At 37.2% G+C, this 27,192-nt stretch overlaps 1 protein-coding gene across 8 annotated transcripts in view; it reads right to left on the bottom strand.

The window, feature by feature from the left end:
- Nucleotides 1-271: 271 nt before the first annotated feature.
- Nucleotides 272-27,192, bottom strand: part of DNAJC13 (DnaJ heat shock protein family (Hsp40) member C13) — a 117,921-nt gene continuing 91,000 nt past the window's right edge. For 6 of the 8 annotated variants that reach the window (XM_026015437.2, XM_026015439.2, XM_026015438.2 and 3 more), the window contains 15 exons: nt 25,623-25,736; nt 24,173-24,289; nt 22,872-23,049; nt 21,449-21,540; nt 19,141-19,240; nt 17,143-17,217; nt 16,812-16,924; nt 14,506-14,675; nt 14,322-14,364; nt 13,784-13,957; nt 12,090-12,269; nt 11,659-11,799; nt 9,341-9,484; nt 6,881-6,980; nt 272-1,134 (listed from right to left, as the gene is read on the bottom strand). In XM_026015437.2, coding sequence (XP_025871222.1) covers nt 1,037-1,134; nt 6,881-6,980; nt 9,341-9,484; nt 11,659-11,799; nt 12,090-12,269; nt 13,784-13,957; nt 14,322-14,364; nt 14,506-14,675; nt 16,812-16,924; nt 17,143-17,217; nt 19,141-19,240; nt 21,449-21,540; nt 22,872-23,049; nt 24,173-24,289; nt 25,623-25,736 — 1,839 coding nt within the window. In that variant the 3' untranslated portion in view covers nt 272-1,036. Of the gene's footprint in view, nt 1,135-2,010; nt 2,120-6,880; nt 6,981-9,340; nt 9,485-11,658; nt 11,800-12,089; nt 12,270-13,783; nt 13,958-14,321; nt 14,365-14,505; nt 14,676-16,811; nt 16,925-17,142; nt 17,218-19,140; nt 19,241-21,448; nt 21,541-22,871; nt 23,050-24,172; nt 24,290-25,622; nt 25,737-27,192 lie in introns of all 8 variants that reach the window. The other 2 variants (XR_003237477.2, XR_011995264.1) reach the window with 1 other exon arrangement.

The following is a 27,192-nucleotide window of genomic DNA, read 5'->3' as shown; positions in this document are numbered from 1 at the left end:
AAATATTGGAATTAATGTGTCTCATACATTAGAATATTAATAGGCTGGCCTATTCCTGAATTAATTAATGGCAAATAAATAAAATGCTATGTTTCTGGAAATTTAGATGAGGCTGAAATATTAACAAAGGTCATCAGGAATGATCCGATGTGTCAATGTAGCTGTCTGTATGAGGGGCGGTGAATGTGAGGAAAGTCTGTTTATTCCTCCTACTAAATCTGTCTTAGAAACATATGTCTTCCATGGGAAAAATTAAATTAGAACAAATATATCTCATTAACAAAGCAGTCAATTCCCTTTATTTTTAAAATTTTATGTACACATATGAATGATCTGTATAATGTACATTCAATATAGAAAGCTTTATATATTTGATAATGTATAGAACATTTCACAATTACACTAATCTCTTACATAACATCTTGACATCCGTTTTTAAATTTTTTTGCACAAGCTCCTTTTTCATTCAATTTGGTAAAGCCAGTTATACATACCGACGTGTACTGTGAGCTCTCAGAAGGTTAATGATTGAGGAGAGGATACCAGTGAATAGGCGCAAGGACAAAACCTAATAGTGTTTGACGGTGGAGGAGGACAGCCACGTGGACTTGATGCAGGAGAGGAAAACACCCTTTTCCAGGGATAAGTGACCTAGTCCAATTTCTGTAGATTGCAGTTCAACTCCACAGTCACACTAATTCAAAAAAACATTATAAAAACTAGGAAGAGAGTTTTGTCTTTTTGATTCACAGTCTTGTAAACAGATATAAAGGAACAGAATGTGCTTACATACATCAAGAAAAAAACTCTTGTGTACCCACTCAGGTTGATCCACAGAGTGCTTTCTCACAACGTGATACAATTAGAATCACTGACTTGTTTCCTAAATAAAAATATTTTTATAGAAAAAGGAATAACACTGTCATGAAACCAGGAGAAAGGCAGTAAGAGTTTGCTTCAACGTATCAGTTGGAGGAATGTGGACTGGGCACTGGCCTTTCAGCATCTACTGTCTCTTACAAATGTGTCAAGTCTGCTAGCCAAGGTCACCCGCCTCGTGGTCCACGGGAGGCGGCAAGCTAGACATGACTGATGAGGACGTCCCTGCAGTAAGGTAGCCGGCAACTCCAGGTCCTGCAGGAGAAAGGAAAACACATCTTCTATAGAGCAGAGTCAGGTGAAAACACTGACCTTCATAAAAATGTCACAACCTAGTCAAGTACCTTATCATATCTTAACAAACAGCCACACAGTGCCATCTTCAAGGTATGTCTTTACTATAGGACAGAGTTAAAAAGCATTTCAAAATTGATGCCGACAGTAATACTGGTGTGGAAACATGGGAAACTGTCCCACCTCAATTCTGGGAATTTAATGTTTCACAAGTCCTGGGCACCAAAGGACAGCTATGACAAATGGGGCAGGGGGAGGTGGGCAGGAAAGAAGGGGAACAAGTAGAGGAAAGAAACTATATTCAGCCCACCCAAAGTCATACTTGATGAAGGCCCAAGAAAAACACTTTATCAACATTCAAGGTAATCAACTATCATTTGGTGCAAAGAAATGCTATTATAACAAGTAACACCAAATGAACAAGGGCTGCTACACCAACGTCTCTAAAAAAGGAAGGCTCTGGACATCTATCATAGGTCAAAACAAGAATGCTGTGGAAAACAGTATCAATATTTTCTTTGTCTTCCTTGATTCTAACAGTCTCTATTGCATGGAAATGCTACCTATGCCAGCATTTATCAAGATGTGTCCTATAAGCATTACATATAATGTCTTTAGCCCTCCAGTTTATCTTAAACGTTGCAGAGACAGTTACATCCCAGAAACACTGCACAAACTGTACAGAGTACTTGCGAGAGACACTGTAGCATAATACCACAAACTGAGTGATATTTTTAGCTGAAAATGTAGGAAATAAGCAAACAGCTAAGGAACATCAAAGGGTTAGAACTAGAAAGGCAGTGGAAGCGGCATGCATTTAGCAAAATGGTTCTCTACCTGCTTCAGAGAGCTACACAGAAGTTAGCAAGCTGCCTGGCAGAGCGGATCTAAAGCCCGCTCCTGAGGTGAAGGGGGCTGCTGCCAGTTAGAAGGGAAGGAGAGACACCTGAGGGAAAAAAGAAATATAAGCAGCAAGGGAAGTTATAAGAAGTGCAAACAGCAGAGCAGTTTGATGAAGGCTAAGGTGTAACAGGGACTAATGCAGGGAAAAAGGGGCACAATTCAGATTCATCTTGTTCACCTTACAAGCACTTTTATCGAGGATGTGAAATGGCTTGCATCACTGAGCAAACACTGCATCTAGTATGTAATTATACAGCCAGAGACAATTCAAACTGCAAGAGTTGTAACATGCCAGAGTGCCTGGGCCCTCAGAACCCTGAATTTGAAAAACATGGAAAAGGGATCTTCCCCTTTTTAAGGCACTATAAGGCCTGCATCTATCAGCTCCTGCCTTCTGCCAGTCAGGGTGCCAGGCCTTACACACAGCTGAGGAGAAGGCCACTGGGTCCACCTACCCCCTCTAACAAGGCAGTTCGGAGCCACAGCACCACTGTTAACATCACTTCCCACCAACCTACCACTCTCTGAACCTTAGGCAGCAGCAAGATTACCACAGAACTATTAAGTAGGTCTCATCAAAGATATAAGCCTTAAGAATAAATCCTCAAACATTCTGGGGATCAGTAAAGTTCCCAAGCACTTCCAATTGTGGACTCAACTTGATTCACATCAAATGAATAGATGATGAAACCAAATCATGAATGCTACACAGAATATAAGGCTACTGTTCTTAAATTGTGTGCTGGGGGACCCTGGGACAAACTCACAGGGGTGCTGCTAGATATTTTAAATTGGGGAGAAACACAGCAACATCTATTGGACACCACAGAACCACTTTCAAGTTGGTTGGACTTAGTACACTAACTGTTAGGTTATTTCTTTTCTTTTTTTTTTTTTTTTTTGTTAGGTTATTTCTTTTGGCCCAAGGGTAGATGAAAAAATCACGCAAGTATTAAAGGCACTGTGAACTGAGAATGTTTGGGAACTTCTTGGCTAAAATTAAATTGTGAGATGATGGGCCCAGAAGGATTATCCACAAGAGACCAAAGTCTAGCCCCACCATTGGCTTTAGGAAAGACAAACCAATTTCTGTAACTAAAGTCTGAAATGCTCTTTCCCTCACACCTCTGACTTCTCCTTTAGACACTGTCTGCTTTCTAGGGGCCAGAAGGTACAGTCTAGTCATCAGGATGGGCCAGGGCAGTTGTGTTCTCTAGAGAAAGGCAGGAGGAGAGGAGGGGCTGCCAGAAACAGGGCATGTGGCAACACTGCACAAGGCTGCCAGACTTAAGAATGAGAGAAGATGGAAAATTAACAAGGAATCCCACAAAATGGAACTGGCTGCAATGATGGGAGTAGTGGAAAGAGCATGGATTTTGGTAAAAATGAACATGGGATTCTCAGCAGGGAAAACAAAAAGAAGGAAGCTCTGCCTTAGCAGTCAGTGACCCACAATAAACTGTCAACCTTAGGGAATCATCCTAACATTGCTCACATTGTGTAGTCTTGGGACAGGTGTAAGAAGAAAAACACAAAGTAAAAAAATAAAAAAATAAAAAAAATCAACCCAAGTCTATAAAGACAGACTGGTCTGAGGAGAGACCCAAGATTTGCACCCACTTTTCCTTTAATGACCTTAGGAAGCCAACTTAACTATTCCACATGCCTCTAATTAAATATAATATAAATATATACAGGTGTGTGTGTAAAGTTCTTCATCTCCAATTCCAATTAAATATAATATAAATATATGTGTGTGTATGTTTGTGTGTATGTATACAAAGTACTTCATCTTCGTTTCCAACTCCTAAAAGCATGTTTACTTTGGTCTTCTTCTCTTCCTTTCCCTGTTGTTCCTTCTTTCTCTACCCTAGTTTTCTAAGTGAGGTAATTTGAGGATTTTCATTGCTAAAATTATTTTTACAGGGCCTTAAGCTTGTCAGTACCCAGTTCTTCTAGAACCTAGTAAGTAGCTAAGTAACTGAGGGCCTGGTTCAATGAGCAACCACAGCTTTTCTGCATCATGGGGTAAAACCACAGTGAAGCACTTTTAGATTAAGTGTTTATCATAAAAGAAAACAAGTATGCCAGGCTAGAGAGCCTATGGAACCAGGCAGTCTTATCTCAATTTATCAACAATGAGTAATCCTGCCTAGGACATTTTATTTATAACCCTAATCCCCAGCATGTGATTGAATGGTATCTGCTTGGCAGCCAGAAAATCATAAATGTATTTTTGATTATTCTTATCCTACTTTTTTTTTTTTTTAATTCTTATCCTACTTTGAAATCATAATTAACTTTCCTCTTTTCCCATCTCCTACACAAAATCCACTTACTTGCCAAACCCATCCATAGGTATTTTAGAAAAAAGAGTTAGTGAAATGTGTTCTTGCAGCACCTTACTTCATTTGCATACTGATTAGAGAGGGGTTGGGCACGATGAGAATCCTCTCAAGATTGAGGGTCCGGTGGGGTAAATTCTAATCAATTAAAGTTCCAACTCAACATACCATTGTATACATTCCACAGAGTCACACACACAATTTTACCATTAGAAGAACTTGCCCCTTCTATCAAACACATGACAAACAATACAAAGCATCAACGGAAAAGCTCAAACACAGGAAGGAAACATTTGGCAATCTAAATATTGAGTAGACAACAATTCAACTGGTAGTGCTCTCTTTAAACAGTTCTTTCAAAAAAGACTAGAACCAACGGTAAAAGTTTTCTGAACCAACATCTCAACAAAAGAACATCTCAGACTGATGATGTACTAAGAACTGGACAATTCCAGAGCCAACACAACTCAAGGCTAGTGCAGACTGTCCCGTGTAGACATGTCTGCAGGCTTCAGGAGGGCCTTCGGAATGCACACAGTAACACCAATCCATTTCCAAGTTGGGATTTATACCACTGCCCCCTTGACTGGCTTTGTACAAAACCTGCTGCCCCTTAAGTGGGACCAGAGGAGGATGTGAAGAAATTTGTAACCCCAGTTTTTTTTCTTCCTCTATAACTCATCATAACTGCTCCTCACACCTTACTCAAAAGCCATCCCAAGGATCCAAGTAGAAGGAAAGGCACAGACAGGAAACTTTTCAATCCCTGTGCTTTCTTTTATAGGTATTAGCAAATTTGGACGGAGTGAGGATCAAAAGCAAGGAAATCTAGGCTCCTGAAGATAAATCCGTTTTTTCTGTATTCTAATCACAAACCTTTTGGTCCATTATCCTGTTAGTAAGTCAAGGACCAGCTCAAGTCTTGACTCTAAATCAAGTCAATGAATGCTAAGCACAATAGAGAGCACAGTAAATTTGAAGAGGTCTCCCCATAGAGAAGTTTATAATCTATATCCTATTATTATTCAGGGCCAAACTCTAAATAAGTAGGTTTTTTTTTTTCAGCTGGAAAAAATTCAGACAGATTTTCCAGTCCAACATCTTAGATACAAAGTAATGATAGTAATACCACAAAAAAGGTGGTATTATTACATAAACTTTTGGAAAAAGAGTCTAAAGAGAGTTTTTAGTGTGCCTGTTATAGAATACACTCTTAGAGGCTATAACTTTACTTCACATTTGCAAGAGAGATAGTAGATAAGCAAAGACCACTTTCTAGGTATTTCTCTCCACAGAAATCACAGGACAGGGCATAGAGAAGTTAGAAGGGAGACCTAGGACACTGCTCTTCAAGTACACCCAGGACTAGCAGTCAAAGCACTGTGTGTTTATAAACATTAGGATTCATATTTAAGTGGTCATAGTGAAGAAAGAAGCAGTAGTATCACAACTGAGACTAAAATGAAAACCAAGAAAAATCTTTTCTAAAGTTGCCATTTCTGAATACTCAAGATTCAGTCTTCATGATTTATAAACTTCTATGCTACCAATCAGGATTATTGAAACAATTACCGCGGCATGCAAACCACTGGTTACTATTTTCTTTTTTCCTCTCAATTTACTCACACCATCTCTAGTTAGAGGAGGATGCAGAGCTTATTTTTTAAAATATATACACTACAAACAGATGGCAAAATTGCCTATTATTCTTAAGGTTATTTTCAAACTGAAAACTTTTATACCAGAGACTATATTTCATCTTCAGATATAGCAATAAAAGGATAATGACTTTGTTTTTAAACAGAAGCTAATATGGAAAAAAATTCCAAAATTATTATGCAATTAGTGTGTCAAATGGACAAATGTCCTGAGCTTCAAAAATGTATCATCCTTTGATCCTTAAGTAGTAAAATATCCTTTCCTTTATGGTATCCACATATTTGGAGTGGGAATATGGAATATTCTCATATTCCCATGAGAGGCCAAACTGAAAATATTTTGTAAAACAACAGATTAATCACTGGAAACTTAGAAGAAAACCATTTCACATATAAAGGTACATATTTGGAGTTTCAATCTGTTATTCTGATAGAAATGGAATGATGCTATCATGTTTCTGATATTGATACTTCCAAGTAGATACCTATTTTTTTTTTTACACATTTAAGAGAAACATTTTAATACAGTCATGCTCCAAGTGTAACCTATGACACCATTAATTAATTGGGTCAAAACTGAGCAAAGTGCACATTTTAGTCAATACACATTCAACACAAGAGCAGTTGACATCTGTCCAGGGCAAACCCCAGAGGTCCACTGCATGCCATAGCACCTCCACAACAGGTGGCTAGTAGCCTAGGAAGAAACTCTAAATGCTACATTCAGTTTAGTCAGAAAACAAGGAAGGTTCAAGTGGCTTTTGCCCTATGCCTTAGAGTAACCAATTAAGTGTGGCTTACCTGTGAGGTATCCTGCTGTTTGTGACTCAGAAATAAACAAATCATGTTTCTGATCTTTGAAGGCACTCCAGACTGAAGAACGAGACAAGATTTCATTCACCTAGGGAAGTAAAGCAAAGTCTTTGAGCATAAATGAATTAATAAGGATTGGGTGGTAGAAGACAGAAGTAAAGAGATAAAGCAGACTTCCAGGATAAAATGAGAAAGGTCAGCTGAGAAAAGACTCAAAGATGGAGCAAGACCTAGTAGTCATCAAATACTCTATATCAGGCACTGGGAGAGGCACATATCATTAAACCAGACCCAAAGAAGTCCCTGATAAGTCAATCTTCCCTTTAGAGTTAGAAGCTATAATTTACTGGCTTGTTTGTAATCTGGGCAAGAAGATTTTCTTGTGATATTAACAACTGGCTGAGAATGTAGCATGAGTTCATTAAGTATTCCCGAGTAAGGGCCCTGGGGAGAAGATGCTACAAAACTTCAAGTCTTTCAAATTATCAGTTGTGACCTGTTAAAAGTTTATGAAATCGATTTAGAAGGTTGTGATCAGTATGTTTGAGAAAATACCAGAAAGTACCAGAGTATCACATGCAAAATGGCTAAATGCTGATCTGTGATGTACATACATAAGTATAAAATACGTGTGTAGAGTATAATGGACTAAGATGAAGGACATATTTCTGTGTGGTACAGAGAAAATGTTTAGGAAATCCCAACTCCAAGTTGCATATCAACACTCAGATCAAGTATTTACTGGGTACCTCATATGTGGAGAAATGATGGACACAAAGATGAGAAAGGCAGCCTCTGTCTCTGACACGCTTATGTCTAGTCTAGTCGGGGAGACAGACAGTGCCAGATAATTCAGTGGCAGGAAACAGAATAGAGATACACACAGGGCTATGTGAGTCTAAGAGACTCCCTGTCCCAGCCTTGGAAGCACCACAAGAAGGAGGTGGTGGAGGAGCTGCTATTTTGAAAACTATTACACTTGTTTCTTCCCCCTTGAGATTGGAAGATGGGTGTCAGTGTTATTTGGCTAATTTCATCAACAGAAATCCTCAGGCAGGTCAAGACAACTGCCTACACATGGTACTAAGGAGTACCTCTGCGTGGCAAGTTCGAAACACCCACAGAAAAAAACCCCAAATACTTCTAAACATACAGCTAATGACTGCAGCAAGATATGTTGTCTCTCTCACTAAAAGACAATTTAAACCTATGAAAGAACATTAGTAGGCAGTAACAATTCAAATGTCTATCGCTAGATGAATGGATAAACAAATTGTGGCATACACATAAGGAATATTTCAGCATAAAAAGGAATGAAGCATTGATAGATGCTGTAACACGAACCTTGAAAACATGCTAAGAAAAAAGAGAAAGAAAGGAAAGGAAAGGGAAGGGAAAGGAGAAAGAAAGGAGAAAGGAAGGAAGGAAGGAAGGAAGGAAGGAAGGAAGGAAGAAAAAGGAAGGAAGGAAAGAAGAAAAAGGAAGGAAGGAAGAAAAAGGAAGAAAAAGGAAGAAAAAGGAAGAAAAAGGAAGAAAGGAAGAAAAGGGAAGGAAGGAAGAAAAAGGAAGAAAAAGGAAGAAAAAGGAAGGAAGGAAGAAAGGAAGAAAGAAAGAAAGAAAACATGCTAAGTGACAGAAGCCGGACAGAAAAGGTCATATATTGTATGGTTCCATTTTACATGAAATAACCAAAATAGGTGAATTCATAGAATACAAAGTCATGGTGGCCAGAGGCTGAGGGTAGGGGGAGAAATGAGGGGGTGGAGGGAAAAATGACGAGGAACTGCTTAATGGGTATAGAGGTTCCTTTTGGGGTGACAAAAATGTTTTGGACTAGGTAAGAAGTAGTGGCACAACACTGTTAATATGCTAAACACAAATTAATTGTTCACTTTAAAAACATTAATCTAAAAAATAATCATTAATCTTATGTTGTATAAATTTCACCTTAATTAAAAAAAAAAACAACAGAGCAAGAGAACATTAGTAGATAATGCTGGATGATAAAAGTGAATGAGGAACCCATCAGAAACAATAATAAGAATAAAACCAAAGAGGAGAATTAAATTACTGGGCCAGCTGGAAGTCAGCGTAAGCATGCAGCTAACATACATTGTAAGTGTCAGCAAAAAGGATAAAGCTTTTTCAGAAATGGCATTATGGACTGTTAATGAATGTGGTTATCACTACACAGCAATAAATCCTAGAACTAACCATTAGTTAGCCTTTCACTAGCATTAAACGCTAATATTCTTCTATAATGAAGAATTTCAGCATTTTTCATCCTGAAATGTACAACATGCTATCAGTATTCAAAAAAAAGAATCTCCCTGAGTGACTATCTGAGCATCTAAGGTGAGGTACACAGATCATCCATAGCCAAGACCCTTGGCTCGGATAATACCCTCCTGTAACCAGTAAGTTGAAGTCATTCCTGTGCAGACTCACCTGTTCTCCATGCTGCAGGCTTCGAGTCATGGCCTTGAGAGCTTTAACAATCTGAGCTTTAGTGGCTGCTGGGCTGTCAAGATTTTCAAGGCCAATGCCTTCGAGTAATTTTAAGAGGTATGGGACCAAATCTACTTTGAGGGCCTAGAAGAGAGTTTTAAGCATATATAAAATGCTGAAAAAAATTCACTGAAGAAACACTTTCACCCGCAGAACCATACCTGGAAAAAGACAACCTCTTTTCTTTCATTTTAATGCAGATAAAGATTTCTTTTATAGATCTAATGATAATGACACTCTTTTTTTTTTTTTTTAATTTTTATTTATTTCTGATAGTCACATAGAGAGAGAGAGAGAGAGAGGCAGAGACACAGGTAGAGGGAGAAGCAGGCTCCATGCACCGGAAGCCCGACGTGGGATTCGATCCCGGATCTCCAGGATCGCGCCCTGGGCCAAAGGCAGGCGCTAAACTGCTGCGCCACCCAGGGATCCCATAATGACACTCTTAGTTAATGAAATTTTATTCCATGCCCTCAACTGTTCTAAATGCTATAGACTAATTATTTAATCTTCACAACATGTAATGACAGAGGCACTATTATTACTTTTCGAAGAATCAATGCACAAACGGTATAAATCTGACAGTCAGAGGCAGTGATGGAATCTATATCTAGACCCACAAAGTGCAGAACATGACCTTTCAGCCACTCTACTGGGTTGTTTCCTCTAATGACACTGTACTAATGGGCACAAAATTTGATGTATTTTAATATTTTTTTCCATTTTCTTAAAACATCAACCTTTGCATTCCCATGCATTTCATATCAGCCTAATAAAAGCTAGATAATAGTCAAGTATCACACAATTTTCACTACCCACTCTAAAGCTCAATGGGGAGGTGGAAGTAACTAACATTTAGTGAGTGTACGTACCTCCCTTTATAGATACCATTCTCCTAACAACCTTGTGAGGAATCAGAACTATTTCACAGGTAAGGAATCCGAATGTTGTAAATTTATGTGTTATACCTGGCATCACAGAGCCATCAAGTGGTAGTACTAGCTCAGGTTTTTTCCAATACAACAACCCTCTCTGAGTCAATTGCAAGTTTGAATTTCAGAGCATCCAGTTACCTCTTTGAGATGTACCCAGTACTTCTAATCTGCCTAAATGAAGGGCAAGGGTGGACAGGGATAGGAGATGGGGCTGGGAGAACTGGAAGACCAGATATAAAGATGCAGGGCCTTATACTGAGGCTGTCAGCTGTCACTTTGTCATCTGGCAGTAATGGGAAACCAATGAAGGGTTGTGAGGATGACCAGTGACCCAGTTATATTTAAGAGCTATATTTTAGAAAGATCACTTTTGCAATGGTTTTTGTTCCTTTGGTGTCTGTCTACCCTACACTGGTATCCACCAGGTCCTATTACATTAGGTGGGTGGGTAGTTTCTTTGAAAAAGACCATATAAATCTTGGTATGTTTCCTAAAACATAACTTAAGAAATGAAGGCATCAATAAACAGAGTGAGTCTTTCCAAAGAGGATGAAGCAAATTTTACAAAGCAAGCTAAGAATAAATGCTTAGCAGAAAACCAAAATTTAAACATCATAAAAGTACCCTGAAGTGTTTTTTTTTTTTTTTAAGGGAAAGCACAGGAGCAAGTGGAAGGGCAAAAGGCAGATGGGGGATAGACGGTGGGGAGAGGGAGAGGGAGAGAGAGAGAGAGAGAAAGAGAAACTTCAAGCAGGCTCCACACCCAGCACAGAGCCTGACATGGGGCTCAGTTCACCATCCTGAGATCATGACATGAGCCAAAATCATGAGTTGGGACATTTAACTGACAGAGCCACTGAGGCGCCCTGAAATTGGTAAGATTTTTGACAGCTGGCCAACCTTTTTCAGTGTGTGTATATGAATATATTACATATGTGTGTATATATATGTATGTGCCTGTATGCGTGTATGTATAAAATATAAAATCATGCATGCACAAACCCCCAAGTTATCTCCATACCAAACCTAAGTCAGAAAAACCAAATCAGTGTTAAATGAGATAAATAATGAAAATCTATTTGCTTGATATGTTTGTTTTCCTAAAATAGTACTGAATCTAATTTTTTTTACAAGATTTTATTTATGAGAAACAGAGAGAGAGAATGGGAGAGACACAGGCAGAGGGAGAGGCAGGCTCCATGCAGGGAGCCCGAAGTGGGACTTGATCCCGGGTCTCCAGGATCATATTCTCAGCTGAAGGTGGTGCTAAACTGCTGGGCCACCTAGGCTGCCCAATAGTACTGAATCTAGAAAGTCACTTACTTGTGCCACTAATTCACTCTGCTCCTTCTGAAACATTCGATTAATTGCTTCACAGGCTAGACCAACAGTATCTGGCCGCTTTTTCATTCCATTCATCAATGGGCCAATGGTATCTAAGGATGCCATGGCTCGAACACACAGCTAAGTGTCCAAAAAAAAGAAGTTTATTTGTAGAACAGTAGTTCATATAGAACAGTAAATATAATAATACATGAAAAATCTACATTTGGCTCAAGCTTAACAGTAAACTCAAAATCAGTCTATTAATTATATCATTTGAACTACTGTAAGAGTTGTCACAATCCTGCTGGTTCACAGGCAGAAAGGCACATGGTAGGAAGAGGATTTATACTGTAATGTGCATTAATCAGAGAGAGAGAGAGCATTAATAAATTCCAGAATTATAAGCTACTAAATGGATTTATCAGTACCTCATTTTCAGACAGGGCATGGATAACGCGGATGGCACTCTTAGGAATGGCATTGTTTCTATGATTCATTGCCTGGATCACTTTGGGGAGGTGGCCCAATGGTGGAACTTGGTCAGCCAGCTGAGGCTGTGCATTAAAGAGACATACTGTGGCCATTGTCAAAGTTTCCAGAGTTTCTCCCTGGAGGGTGTAAACAAACAAACTATAAGATACTGACCATCAGTCCTAAATATCTGTGTAAATTATCTGACATTCTAACCTAGAGATCTGTAAATTCTAAGAGTTGATTTTTGAAAACCGAGTCACAAATCCTAAGAAAACAACAAACTTCCCATCTTGAAAAAATGAATTCAAAGGACTTTAAGAATGTCGTATTCTAATCTAAGCAGCTTCTCACTGGGCCAGGTCATATCGCTGTTGCAAGTTTAAGAGATCATCTCCCAAAAGATATATTTTTTTTTTCCAAAAGATATTACTACAAAGTTTTATTCAATGTTATAGAAATATTAGTATCAGGGAACATCACTAGTTTGGGAGAATGCAGAATTCATGAAATGTGTTTCCCAGTTCTATTAAAAATTCTACTTAACAGATCTGGCTGCCATAATGCGCCTTCTGTTGTCGATCGCAAAAGACCTGTAACTTACACCACTATATCCAGACATATATAACCACAGCATCTTAAGCAAACATGGAAATTGGAATAAGCCCGCAAAGAAAGGTGATAAGAGGAAAATACTGTTTCTTTCCCAAAGTTTCTGCTTTTTGAGGATTTTTCTTTTTTTTTTTTTTTTTAAGGAAACTATATGTGTAGTAAAAGTCCTAGTAAAGAGAAAACAGGACTATGGAAAGTGACATACGCAAATATTTGGTAAACCATTTTTTTTTAAGTTGTGCTAAACTAATGATAGTAACTAGTAATTTCTAAGTACTTGACATGTGCCAGACATTATGCTAACTATTCTCTATATATTAAAACCTCAGTCTTAGGGACAGGTGCTATGATCCTTCTATAAATGAGGCAGAGCTGCAACCAGTGGAGCTGGTACTGGGGTCCACGACCATTTAATAACATAGCCTGGGCTCTCTATCACTTTGTTCCATGGCCAGCTTAATAAAACAATAGTCATATCTCTCAATTATTTTTAATCTAAAGGTTTAAATAACAAAAATTTATACACTACTGGGATTTCTAACTCACCGAATGAAGACCAAGGCTACTTTCTCACTTCTATTTCCCTAGTAGCCTTTGGCTTTGAACACAGGTAGTAGGTTCACTCATATAGTTACGACTCTCCTGTCAACTTCTTTAATAAGGGCCAAGCTGGTCATATATGCAAAGCTGGAGAAGAACATGCCCTAGAGGACATACTTCCAGGGAGCACTGAACATTTAGGTTTCTCCTTAAAATTATAGTCACTGGAAATGGAGTGCCAGAAACCTTTTTTTAGAGCCTCTACATTTGTTAGAAATAGTATTCTGTCAACAGACATCTCTAACAAATTTCACTTTTGAAAATGCCCCCCGCCCCCCCCCCCCCAAAGATGAATGGGCATATGTGAATTTAAATGTGGCTGTTACTTAGAAGAGGTAACCAATTCTTAATGCATGGTCAATGCATTTGATTTTAACAGAAACACCATCAGTCTATTTAGCAAACTATTTGAAATGTTTTGCTGGTGGCTGAAGCTTACATGTGGATTGTTCTTCTCCAGGAGTTCAGTTAATTTTTCTAATAGTGCAATAAGAAATTCTCTGGGCTTTCTTAGAACCCATGCTGGTTGTGCAATAAAGATTCTCAAGAAAACTCCTCCAACAGCAAGTTCACCCTCTGCTTCTCCAAACACCACAGCAAAATCTTCAGGCAACTTGAAAGAAAGAATCATAGTCAAGTCACTTAATCATTAGTCCTACATGACACATAAAAATGCAAAGCCCATTAAATGGCCATTAATATAATCAAATTATAATTACTATAAGTTTATTTCCCTTAATAAAAGTCAAAAAAGGTGCTTTGATTAGCTACTTACTTAAAAAGTGAATATTCCTATTTTTAAATTTAAAACCTTGTTTTCTGGGGGAATACTTAAGTGTCATTTTTTTTTTTTTACTTAAGTATCTTAACAAGATATTTAATAGTCATTAAACTAACTCAGTAGGAATTAAAAAACAAGTCAACAAAAAATACAGTAAAATGTAAAATTCCTTCCTCTGAATAAAAGCATATTTTACCTTCCAATTTACATCAGGGTTGTCGCGCTGATTTTTAAAGTGCCTTAGGGGAAAAAAAAAGGAGGGGGTAATATCAAACTTCAGTCACAAAATACACTTTCATTAACCTTTAGAATAAACATTAGGTGATGGACGATGCGGGAAACATCTATCCTTCTTGGCAATTTACGAAGGCTGTACTTACTCTAGCATCATTTCTCTAACTGTTGTAGACACTTTATCTCTGGAACTATCATTCCAAATCAACTCAGGATTTTCATGAGTTCCTTCAAAAATATGTACAGCAGCTTCAGGGTTGTCTCTCATAGCATCCATAAAAACGCTTGGTAGAAATTTCATTAATGTAATGCGGACCTATATGAGGGGGTTTGAAAACGAAAAAAGACTTACTGGACAGCTCAGTGTTTGGGTGCCTCGTATTTCTCTAGGATGGAATGCTGGCTGATTTGAGCCATAACTATTAACCAAACCATCTGGAGTGGGAGAAGAGATCAACCTTGGTTTATGCAAAGTTAATTTTAATAGGATTCATACGACCCGCTCTTATGTACCATCCAGTTTCATTTCCTGTCTTAAATTTAATACATTTGAAGAAATCAATATTGCTGATGCACATACTGTCCAGAGCACAGCCTGCTAGATCATGCCTTACACATACTATTCCTTCCTCCCAGAATATCCTTAGTTGGCCTGTTCCAACTCTCTGTCATGCCCCTTGCGAACAAATTTTTCTCATGCTGCCTTCATCTTTCAAGTATTTTTTTAGTGCATTTCTTTTGCTATACTATGTTTTCTATTATATATTGTGCCTTTTCCCATAAAGGTCTTAAAATGCAGCTCTAAAAATAATACTGGGGTGCCTGGCTGGCTCAGTAAGTAGAGCATGCAACTCTTGCTCTTGGGGGCGTGAGTTCAAGCCCCATGTTGCGAGTAGAGATTACTTTAAAAAAGAAAAGCAGTAAAAATAATACATCCAACATACACAACAATATGGAATAACCCTGAAAACATGCTAAGAGACAGAACCCAGTTATTGTGTGATTTCATTCATATAATTGCCCAAAATAGACAAATGTAGAATGTAAGTTAGTGGTTGCCAGGTGCTGGAAGAGGGAAGATGGGGAGTGACTGCTAAAGGGAACAGTTTTCTTTCCTGGGTTGATAAAAACTGACAGTGGTTACCCAATCTGTGAATATAATAAAATCACTGAATTGTTCACTTTACACGTGTGAAAAGTATTGACAGTATGCCATGTCAATTATATCTCAATAAAACTGTTAACTAAAAAGGGAAAAAAGTTTACTGACCCCAGTTCTAAAATATCTTCTTGCAAACCATTCAGTTAAGGAGCTGGTTCTTGTATTATTCCCATACAAAAAATTTAAGTGTAGATATATTTACCTTGACAAAATTTGTCTCTCATGTATTTTGAAGGACAAAAAAATTACTGAAGAGTTCAAAGTCAACTCCAACTCCAGTACATGTAATACTGGATATTACAACTACCCAACTCTAGTTTTAGAGTGCTAACCCACTCTAGCTTTAAGAAAACTCAATATTAAATACCAATATTCAAATGTGTTCATGGACCCTTTCTATAGATATCTAAATGTAATTTCCCTCATCAACCCCTGTGATGACAGATTAACTTTATTCCCAAAGTAAAATTGTTTCAGGGCTGTGACATATTCTCAATATCCAGATCTAGAGAAAAAACAACTAAATCTAGATTGTTTTATTGATGTAAAATCAACTTGGGAAGTGGGGGATTGGGGAGCCTTTGACTCCTGACACATTTCTCTTGGGTGCCACTTCATGGGCTAGAGCAGACAATGAATGCTTCAGTGAGTACTACTACTGCTGAAACCAAGTTAATAACAGAAGGAGACTTTGACTACACCTGTGTCTGGGTGGAATTCTACTTAGAAGTACCGTTTTAACAAGTTCCTGGTCTATAAATTGGACCATGTTTCCAAAGATCATCTGGTCATCTCCAGATTCTGGATGAAAGATCCCCCTGCAGCATGGAGAGGCTGTTACACTCACATGCCTGTATGGACCTACTTCCCGAGGTGGTGTATCCTTACTAACAAAGATATGGAGTATATTAGAACACATATCACAATCTCCCTTTCACTAGTTGCTTCCACAGGCAATCTTCACAGTGTCAAGGTCTAATGTAATCATCTTCTGCCAAAACTTACATATACTTTTGTTCTTTTTTCAAGGAAGGTAAACAGTTTATCACCGTAATCAAACACTGTCTTAAGACTTCTCAATTCCACTACAGGCTTCTCCAACTATAATTTTTCTCAAAATAGTAATATAGAGCAACAATTTCAAGTATGTCAACCTTCCAACTTTCACATCAAGTCATGACCTTACCCTTACCATCAGACTTTGGTAAACTTCATGAAATCATTATCAAAGTATCAAAGTAATAAAGCTTTAATAATTAATTTCTTTCTAAGGACCTATTTTGTGCTCACCTTTGGACCTATTAGTTTGTCTGCTGTCATTTTAGCAAAAAGTTCTGCTGTTTGGGCTCGAACCTGTGGATGTGTTGAATTGCAGAACATATCTAGTAAATAAATCAAAGCTCCTACAAAGGAAAAAAAGAATTAGCATTTATACCATAAAGAATATGACTTTTTGATTAGCTGAATTCATTTTCAACTTTATTTCAACTTAATGCAGTTTGATTTTTTTTTTTTTGTAAGCCTTCAGAAATCTTCTAGTTTATCAGACTGTCGAAAACAGTTCAAAATACGCTTTATCATCATTGAGCATGACTGGATGAGAAAGCACCCTAAACATTACCTTTTGTCATGGCTTCTTTGATTATTTTTGTACTTGATGTCAAAGCATAAAGAGTTTCCAGAACAAGCTGACGACCTGCAGGGTAAAAGATACTTCAATGAATGCATTCATCACATTAGCTGCACGGGCATCAGCTCTGTGCCTGGCCCTAACCTAGGTATTCTATAGAGGGTATCATACTTATATCTTCACTATAACCAGCAACAGGTATTACCATGGCCTCATCAGGAATGAGGAAGATGAGCCCCAGTTTAACCAGTCCATGGTATAACAGCTAGTGAGTGGTATAGCTGGGTTTTACACAGAGGTCTTTCTGACTCCAAAGTTCATGCTCATAACCTCTGTGCCATATTATCTTCCTACCTCATTGTTCACTACACAAGCAAAATCTTCTCACCTCCTGTCACCACCCTGAACACACACTGGTCAGGCACTGAAGATTCTTACCTGGTGCTATGGTCTTAGAGAAGTGAGTAGGAAGTAGCAGTTGCAAGACACTGCTCCAATCTAAGACATGACAGTATCCTTCTAGACATAGCCTATACATGTCTCATCCCTTGCCATCAAAGTATACTCAGCTATTAGACTTTTCTTTTTCAGACAAGTGACCAAAAGGGTAAGAGTTGGCAAACAGGGTGAAGCCTGCCAACTATAAGGCTGACACTGAAGCAACCACAATGGCTGGTCACTGGGCTGGGCTCTGTTCACATACAGAAGAATAAACACACAAAAGGAGGTTCCTAAGAGAAGCAACAATACTTCATTGAAAATGTACCACTGTTTAAACATAGTTTCAAAGGAAAACAAGTCTCTGGAGGGGATATAGGAAGGTTAAATATTTTATGTATTTAATATCCCTTAGCAAAGAGTGGAAGACAGATAATTTAGTCTACAATATAAATGACAGCAGAGTAGGCTGAGATACCTAGATATTAGCGATTTTACCTGTAAGATTAAAATACTGATTGGACTATACAAATCAGATAAAAATATAAAATTACATTTTCAAACTATGAATTTTGTAACATTCTTTACTTCATCAGTGTAATTTTGTATTATGTGAAGACTCACAAAGCTACTGAAAACCAATGAAGAAGAAAAACCAATTATGATCATAAATATGATAAAAAATAATCTGCAAATGACTTTTAAAAGTTGTCATTTCAGAGAATTATTTCAAATGTCACTCATTAAAGAAAACAAAATTATTTAATGCAAATTCAATTCCATCTAAGTCACTGAACTTACACTAATGTGTGCAAGGCACTAAGGTGTAAAATGAAAGGGACAAGTTCTTGTTCTCAAGGAAGTAGACAGGTGTGAGCCAAGAGCAACATGGCTTCCAAGGGTTGGTAAAGCTAGCTGAGTAATGTATTCTGATAGTCAGTGGTGAAGTTGAAGCTATACACCAATTGCCTTTGAAAAGCTATCTCCAGGTTGATTCTAGCACAAACATATATTACATTTGACAATTGCACGGTTTGAAAGGAGCTTATATTAGTACAGGCTGTATTCATGAAATAAGATTGGTGTATATTTAAAAACTGATCTGATCTTGGTGGTTAATAATCTCTATCTGTATCAAATCAGTGAAGGACAAATAATGCGGGATTGAACTCTAAGCTGAAAACAAGTTAATTTTTATCTTAAAGCATTTTTTCCCTATCATCCAATACCAATGATGTTTCTTTACAAACCATGGGTCAACTCTCAGTTACTCACGGGCATACCATATCCAGAAAACTGAAAAAGCCATTATTTTCCCTTCCCTTTGGATCTCTCACCTCCAACTTTCAACTTTTGAAATGGGAAATACAAAATAGTTTTATTAACTTAAATAAAATATAATTAGAAAGACAACTTTAAAGAATACAGCTTAAAAGATTCCAAGTATGGGTATCATGTTTTGTCAGAGGTTTTATATTCCCTATGTAACTGCTCCCTCTACAGGCTGGCCATGCTATGGTTTCCAAAATTCCATTCATGATATATACATACTTGATGGTAATGAATGTAGAAGAGCCAATAAATTGGACAAAACCATTGATTCAGCAATATTGTTGACACAATCTTGGTTAGATGTCACTATATTCACAACCTGAAAATTAAATCAAGAGGATATTAATAGACTGGTAAATAATTTTGGACCTAAATAAAATTACGTTAAGCAGACCTAAATAAATTTGAGGCTTCCCAAAAGTGAAAAAGATGTTTGGAGGACAAAATAATTTTTAATGAGAAGAGTTTGATTTAAAAAGATTGGCTTTGGGATCCCTGGGTGGCGCAGTGGTTTGGCGCCTGCCTTTGGCCCAGGGCGCGATCCTGGAGACCCGGGATCGAATCCCACGTCGGGCTCCCGGTGCATGAAGCCTGCTTCTCCCTCTGCCTGTGTCTCTGCCTCTCTCTCTCACTGTGTGCCTATCATAAATAAATAAAAAATTAAGAAAAAAAGATTAAAAAAAAAAAAAAAAAAAGGAAGCCTTAAAAAAAAAAATAAAATAAAAAGATTGGCTTTATTACTTGGATCTTTTGTGAAATAATAAAAATAATAAAAAATGCTAATGCTCACATATATATGTATTAGCTTCCTATTAATTTGGAGATGAGAATTAAATGTAATAATCTAGAAAATATTTTAGAAACAAGTCACAATCTTGAGGTTATTAAGAAGCCTTCAATCCTATACTGGTTCCTACTCTATAACTATGTATTCCAATTAAGGAACTGGGGTAGGGAGTGTTTAGGAAGATAATGATTCTCACTACTGGGACTTTCTTTTTGCTTTTAGATGGAGAAAGAAAATGTCTTTAGTGCCCAGCACAACAGAGTTGGTTTATCTTTCTATTATCAAGAAACAGGCCTATTTTTCTTTCAAAGAGGATGACCTCTCAAGTCTTACTTTTATAGTATACATCTAAAGATCAAGGTCACTTAACCTGAACCACATGGTCAGCATCTCAAACCAACGTATTAGATTTAATAATGTTCATTTAAAAAGTTCTAAGGTGTGGAGGACTTAAGTAGAGAAACACATTTTTCAATTAAAAGAACATGCTTGTTGAGCTTTTTGACCAATTTGTATTATTTGTATTTGTATTATTTTATTAAGTCTTTTAAACCAAAATGCAACCTAAGAACATATTATACAAATCATAAATTGCTCATAAACCAGTCACTGCAAGGTTTAATCTGGTGTTCTTTACAATTGTGTATGTTACAATTAGCAGGATCATCTGAAAAAGGATCCTGAGAGCTTACTCTGGGTTGCCTAGACAATGAGACCCCCTGTCGCCAGGGACCTCCTGCTTCTCCCAGAGGAAAGGGCTACATCCAGCTTCCCACAGGACCAGTGGTTTCATTTTCCTAAAAGAGAGACTTCCAACTTCTCTTGGATCTCTAAAGCTCAAAGGTTCTGGGCACCTGGCTTTCTTAGTTCCCATAAACAGCATAACAGCCTAGTTGTCTGTAACCCTCACTGAAAGGTTGCTTTTGTACTAATCCACAAAAAAGGACAGCAACTGAAGGGAAAGGGGAAGGTCTGTCCTCTGAACACAAATTTACAGTGTGTGGCCAGCAGTATGCCCTGGTCTCTGAGGATACTGTGAGATCAGGAAAATCCTGCCCCCTCTTTTTGTTATCTCTGGTTTCCAAGCTTCCCCAGGAAAGAGCATTCCTTAACCGACACTATATGACACTATACAATGCATCCCAAGTTCTGATGTGTGACAATGACCACACAGGGACTACACCTTAAACGATCCTGTGCAACATCTGTTCTTCAAAATGAGTATACTAATTTAAATTTTAAGAACATATTTACTTGACTTGCTAAAATGAAAAAAAAAAAAAAAAAAGAAAAAAGAAAAAGAAAACACATGGAAACTTCCACTCAACTTCAAATAGTGGTTAAATAAGACAATTAGAGAAAGATAATCATCATATGGTTTCACTCATATGTGGAATATAAGAAACAGGGAAAGGGACTATAAGGGAAAGGAGGGATACTAAGTGGGGAAATTAATTAGAAAGGAAGACAAACCATGAGAGACTCCTAACTCTGGGAAACAAACAAAGGGTTGCAGAAGGGGAGGTGGGTTGGGGGAATGGGGTGAATGGGTAATGGGCACTAAGGAAGGCACTTGATGGGATGAGTACTGGGTGGCGTTATACACTGTATGTTGGCAAACTGAATTTAAAACAAAAACAAAAACAAAAAAAACCTCCCAAAAATGGTGGTTAATCAAGGCCTAAACCACATATAGTAGTGATAGGAAAGACAACATGCTTTAATATAAAATTCTTTTACCTCTAAAGCCAATTGCTGCACTTGACCCGCTCCATGGACTCGGAGAAGAGAAAATATTAACTTAAAGTGCCCAATGCATTCACTTTCAGAACCTAAGGAATAAGAATAAAATGTTTATCTTTTATTTCTAAGAGATGTTCTAAATTACAGACCTTCAAAAAACTAATCTACATTGTTGTTTACTGTCAATTATAAGTCTGATAACCCTTTCTCAACATTTTTGACATGAAACGGAGTACTTCCTGAACAAATCTTAAGAGGCAAAAAGGATAGAATTTCTTATGTTTTGTTTTCATTTCCATCCACACCCCTAGGCCTCACGCTAAAAAGAAATATAGCAAATACACAATCCAAATACAACTTAAAAAATAAGAGTATAAGGTGGTAATTTTACTCTACCTCTAGACTCTAGCTACCCTCTCAGCCTAGTTACACTTTGGAAAAGTGTGACATCATTTGCTTTTAATTAAGACTGAATTAGAACTCTTCCAGATGACGACTATATTACAAACAACCGTATGGGCTCCTTGTGAAAATACATAAAAAATGAACAGTATTTCTATTCCTACCCACCTCAAACCCCAATTCCACATATTTACTACCATTCTGTTGTTAATAGAATAAAAACATTAAGATTCTATTCAGTGTGCTTTTCCTTTTATTAGATGGTAGTAAAATACAGTGTAATCTCCGATCTTTTTGAGGCTTCAGAAGATAATTCAGTAAGACCCCTTGACTTAAAGGAGCCTGAAAATATTCTATAAATAGGTTGCCTTTATTTATTTAAAAAGATTTTATTTATTTATTCACGAGAAACACACAGAGAGAAGCAGAGACATAGGCAGAAGGAGGATGCAGGCTCCCTCTGGGGAGCCTGATGCAAGACTCAATCTCAGGACCCCGGGGATCATGACGTGAGCCAAAGGCAGATGCTCAACCACTGAGCCACCCAGGTGACCTAAATAGGTTACTTTTAAAATCATTTTCAAACCACTATAGCACTGAAATATATAGTGAAAAGAGCAAAAGAGTATCTGAAAGTTAATGACAAATGTTAGTAAGAAGGATCTAGGATCTTCAAGTTATTTAAACTGATTTTTTATGGTTGTAGGTTTTATACTACGTATTTGTTATCGACGTTAGAAGAAGCTTTGAAGTTTTCACTCATGCATCTCCCTGGAGTTAGGCATGACTAACATTTTTGGAAGTGTCCTCTTAAGGCTGTTTAAGAATGAAAACTCACATTTTTTTACTTCAATTGTTATATGCTAAAACCTTCAGGTAGTTTCTCAAAAATTTGGGTAGATACCAGAAGAGGCAAAGTATACTATTTTCTTTGAGTTTCTCTGATAAAATCAAGAACTGGAATTTCTAGGGCTCTTTCACTGTAAGGATCTTACCGATCAAGTGTACAGTCACACACCTGGATTATATTTTATGACATTTCTCAGAGCTTCCAAAGCCATTTCCACTCTTGGTAAGCGGTCTCCGTGTTGCTCTGACTCCACTTTTGCAGCATGTGTGATAGCCATGAATGTGTGGAGGTACTGGGCCTGGGAGCCTATATAATCCAAAAGACTTGCAGCAAATGCTTTTGGAACCTAGGTCGAGTGGAGAAATATTTACAAACACGTGTACCCTCAGAAATAACAATAAAACTCCAGAGTAACACCCATCCTCTTCCCCCCAAAAAACTTCAAGGTATGAAATGATTAAATTATACATATACTTGAACACCTATGGACCAGGGTGGGAGGAGGGTGGCTAAGCACAGTTGCATTAGAAAGCATTTTCCAACTGGTTTTTATCCCAACAAAGCATTAAAACATTAGAGATTAAAACAATGGGATTTACTCCCACTAGGACCTTAGCATATCAATCCCGAATTAGCAAATCTCTTCCTTTTACAAATCAATGTAATTGATAGTACAATATATAACTTCTACAATTTGGTTATATTTTTATATTTTAAAAAACATTTAGAATATAAATTCAAAGGACAGTTTTCAAAGAGACTTCACAAATCAATGAACTCATTCTGCTTAACAGCTATTTATATATATTGTTTTGTGATACATAATATACATTATTGTTAGATTCCTTTTTTCCCAAGTGCAAACCTAAAACATAGCTTCACTTCTTCCCTCCATACAAACCAACCAACCACTACAACCCCACTGCCACTCCCTCCGAAAAACCTACAACAAAAAATTCCTACGCGATCACCAAGCACTGAGAAAAAACTTGTTTGCTTCTGAAAGTGGCTGTCACAAGAGGTGACGTGATTTGACCTCAATCATTTTCTAAAAAGATCTCCTTGCTTTCCAGTGGTATTATCTTATTTTCCTCTTATAGTTGGCCAGAGAAATACTATTTGGTGGTCTGATAACCTACATGATGGGGTGAATGTGTAAATGACCTTGCACTTCCAGGAGAGACTAGTAAGTTGAAGGCACATGACACAGTTGGGTAGCATTACACATAAAATATAAAAAAATAGCTCAGCAAGGAATGACTTATTTTCATGAATCCACAAAACTAAATTCTTCAACATGCAAAATAAAGAAGTTTATAAATTACCAACAGTCACCCCATCACACAGCTGGGTATAAGGCATTTGGCAAAGAACATGTATTATTTCAACTTATTCGGTGTGAATAAACTAATAGCTTTCAATAACAAATGACTGAAGGTATCAGACAAAATTAAAAGTAGACAGCTTACCTCTAGCTGGAAAGTAGGGACTTCATTATACACCCTAACAAAAATCTCCCCTACGATAAGTTCTTTGGCATGATCACTATAGACAAATTCTGATCCGTAAGTTTTGTCACAATCACCCTTTTTTAAAAAGAAAATAGACTGTTAGATGTAATAAGAATCATTAGTGTCCAATTTATAAATTTAACTATATTCAATTTAATAACAGAAATTAGTCTGAAAATTCCATTTCTTTTCTAGAGGAAAATGTGGTGGGACACACATCATACACTCAATACAGTATTAATGTTTATAACTAATAATATGAACTCTGGAATAGGCATGGATTATTTTTTATTCCAGGAGTTAATACTATAACTAATTTTAAAATTCCAAAAGATCACAGAGGTCATCCAATGAAGTGTCTTAGAGCTAATGTTTATAAAGCAAGTATGACACTTGGTTCTTCTCACTCCACTCAGCAGCCATTTGGCTTAGTGTCAGCTTTAGGGTGATGGAGCTAAGAAATGAACATATCTGGACTGGCATTTAAAAAGTAATACACTGAATCAAAATGCTGGGAAACAGAGTCTCTGCGGGGTGGGGGTGAGGGGTGGGGGAGTGGGGGAGTAGTATTACAGAAGTTACCAAACCAGTAAGAGTTTCCATTTAAGGAAAAGGAAAAAGACAGAAAAGAAGAATGGAAGAAACAATACCAATGAAGATTTATGTTGAAACTACACAGAATTTAAGTTAGGCTGAAATGATATGTGAAAAGTATACAATAAATTGTAAAGTGTTAAACAAAGAGAAGATGCTCTTATGTCTCTTCTGGTAAAATAACAGGTGTATAAAAAAGTGAGACCTGTTTTCCTCAGCTCTGCAATTCTCAAAACTTCTATCTATACAGCATTCTCAGTGACTATCACGAAATGAGTTAAAAAATTCTTGAAAAACTTAGGACATAACAGTGGTGCTTACTGTTTAATAAATTCTAAGCCTATAAACATAAATGTCTGCTAAACCATCAAGTCTCAACCATCTAGCGCATGAATTATGTAGGCCTTATCCTTACTGGCCACAGTATTGTCTTGGCTTTTCTCCCCCCATAGTTTCATAGATTCTCCACCAGAAGGTAGCAAGATGGGAAAAACAGTTCAATTCTGATACAAGAAAGCACTCTGATGTACTAGGAAAGAGGATGAAGAGAACAACTGCAAGAGTGCTTTGGGTGAGAATAATCTGTTAAATGGTGAACAAGCTACATGTAAATAGTGATGAAAACATGAATGTATCATTAACTACAAGAGGGTCGTTCTTACATGGGCCACATATTAGGTGGCAAAAACCTGTAGGCTTGATTAACACAAAATGGAGAAACAATACGTTTCTGTTTTGTCAGTACTGAGTTATGTTTCCAGAGAATTTTTTTTGAGATTACGTCACCCCAGAAGTTCATGAAACAATAACATACTTTTTTAATCATGTTTTCTTGTTGGGATTCAAGAAACTCAAGTAGTTCTGCTCTTGTAGAATTGTTCCATATTAAATAGGGGCTCTCGGTGTTGCTGTTGAGCATCTTCAGAATCTAGGATACAGAATATTACTGTTTTGTAACATTTAGGAAAAAATAATGCAAGTTATCATTTAGTGAAACTGATTACATGCCAAGCACTGTAATAAGTGCTGTAAGTATAATGGGGCTCAATAATTCTAACAAATTTGTTATTATCCATTTGGCAGCTGAGAAAAGTCAAAGCTAAGAACAATCTAATGATCTATCCCAGTTTACACAGTCCTTACAGTGGGGGAAAACTAGGATTCAAATAGAAATCTGTATGACTTCATATCCTTAACATCTGTTTTGCTCTGCTACAGCAAAAGTTACCTGATAGTTTATGCTGCAGTATTTATTGAACACTCAGTAAATACATGCCTAAAAAGAATCATACCATCCTTACTTTATATAAACATATCTGAAAACAAAATCTAAGTTTTTCTGAAGCATACTGCTACCAAGGGAGGTAAAATTTATGGGTAGAGAGTCACTTCAGATTTTCTTGGCCCAAACTCCGAATCAAGGCTGCATTAAGCAGTTCTAAAGGCATAACTGCTGAGCCATCCACTGTGCTTTCCCTGTTTATGTGGCTCTCCTTAATTAGAAGCGTGTAAGTAGGCATTTGACTCTCCTTCAACTGTTTTATTTTTTGTTTTTTTAAAGATTTTATTTATTTATTCATGAGAGACACACAGACATAGGCAGAGGGAGAAGGAGGCTCCATGCAGGGAGCCCGACATGGGACTTGATCATGGGTCTTCAGGACCACATTGCGGGCCGAAGGCGGCGCTAAACCACTGAGCCATGCAGGCTGCCTTCCTTCAACTGTTTTAATACAAATTTCTGTATGTTTTACACTTAAAAAAGCTCTATGCTAGCAGGAAATTGGGTTATTACCTTTATTTTAGATAAAAACATCTAACCTGTTTTTAAAATGTTAACTACTACTTAAGTAAAATGACTGAAAGAACGTGTTCTTAAGAGAATTGTAAAACTTTGAGAATGGAGGTTTAAAATAAGCATTTTGACAAATCCAGATGGAGTTCAGACCAAGATTCTGAAATACCTTTCTTCCCCACTGTAGTTTATCAACAACCTGCCAGTATTTCTGGAAAGAATGTTTTCAGTCAGCAAAATGCATCATGCTGGTAGAACACAAAATTCAGAAAGAGTACAAAAATCAAGAGTGGCATCTAAAGCTCTTTATTCTTACTCAAGGGGCACTGAAAAGCAATGGACTATACCCCCCCCACACACACAAAAAGAATCATATTGAATTAATAACAAATATTTAGTAAATCCTAAGAATACCTTAACATTTGGAACACTGAGGAGTTTTTCTCTTACAAAAGTATTGGATAATCATTGGAGAAAACATAAAAATAGCCTACAATTCTACCATTCACAGATAATTACAGTTAATATATTAGTACAGATCCATCCATCCATTTTTTTAATTCCAAAAATGTGATTTTTAGCCTTTTCA

This window comes from Vulpes vulpes, chromosome 11, assembly GCF_048418805.1.
Source record: "Vulpes vulpes isolate BD-2025 chromosome 11, VulVul3, whole genome shotgun sequence".
Lineage (NCBI taxonomy): Eukaryota > Metazoa > Chordata > Mammalia > Carnivora > Canidae > Vulpes > Vulpes vulpes.
The sequence above is the reverse complement of the archived record's forward strand: the minus strand, read 5'-3'. Positions and strand labels throughout refer to the sequence as shown.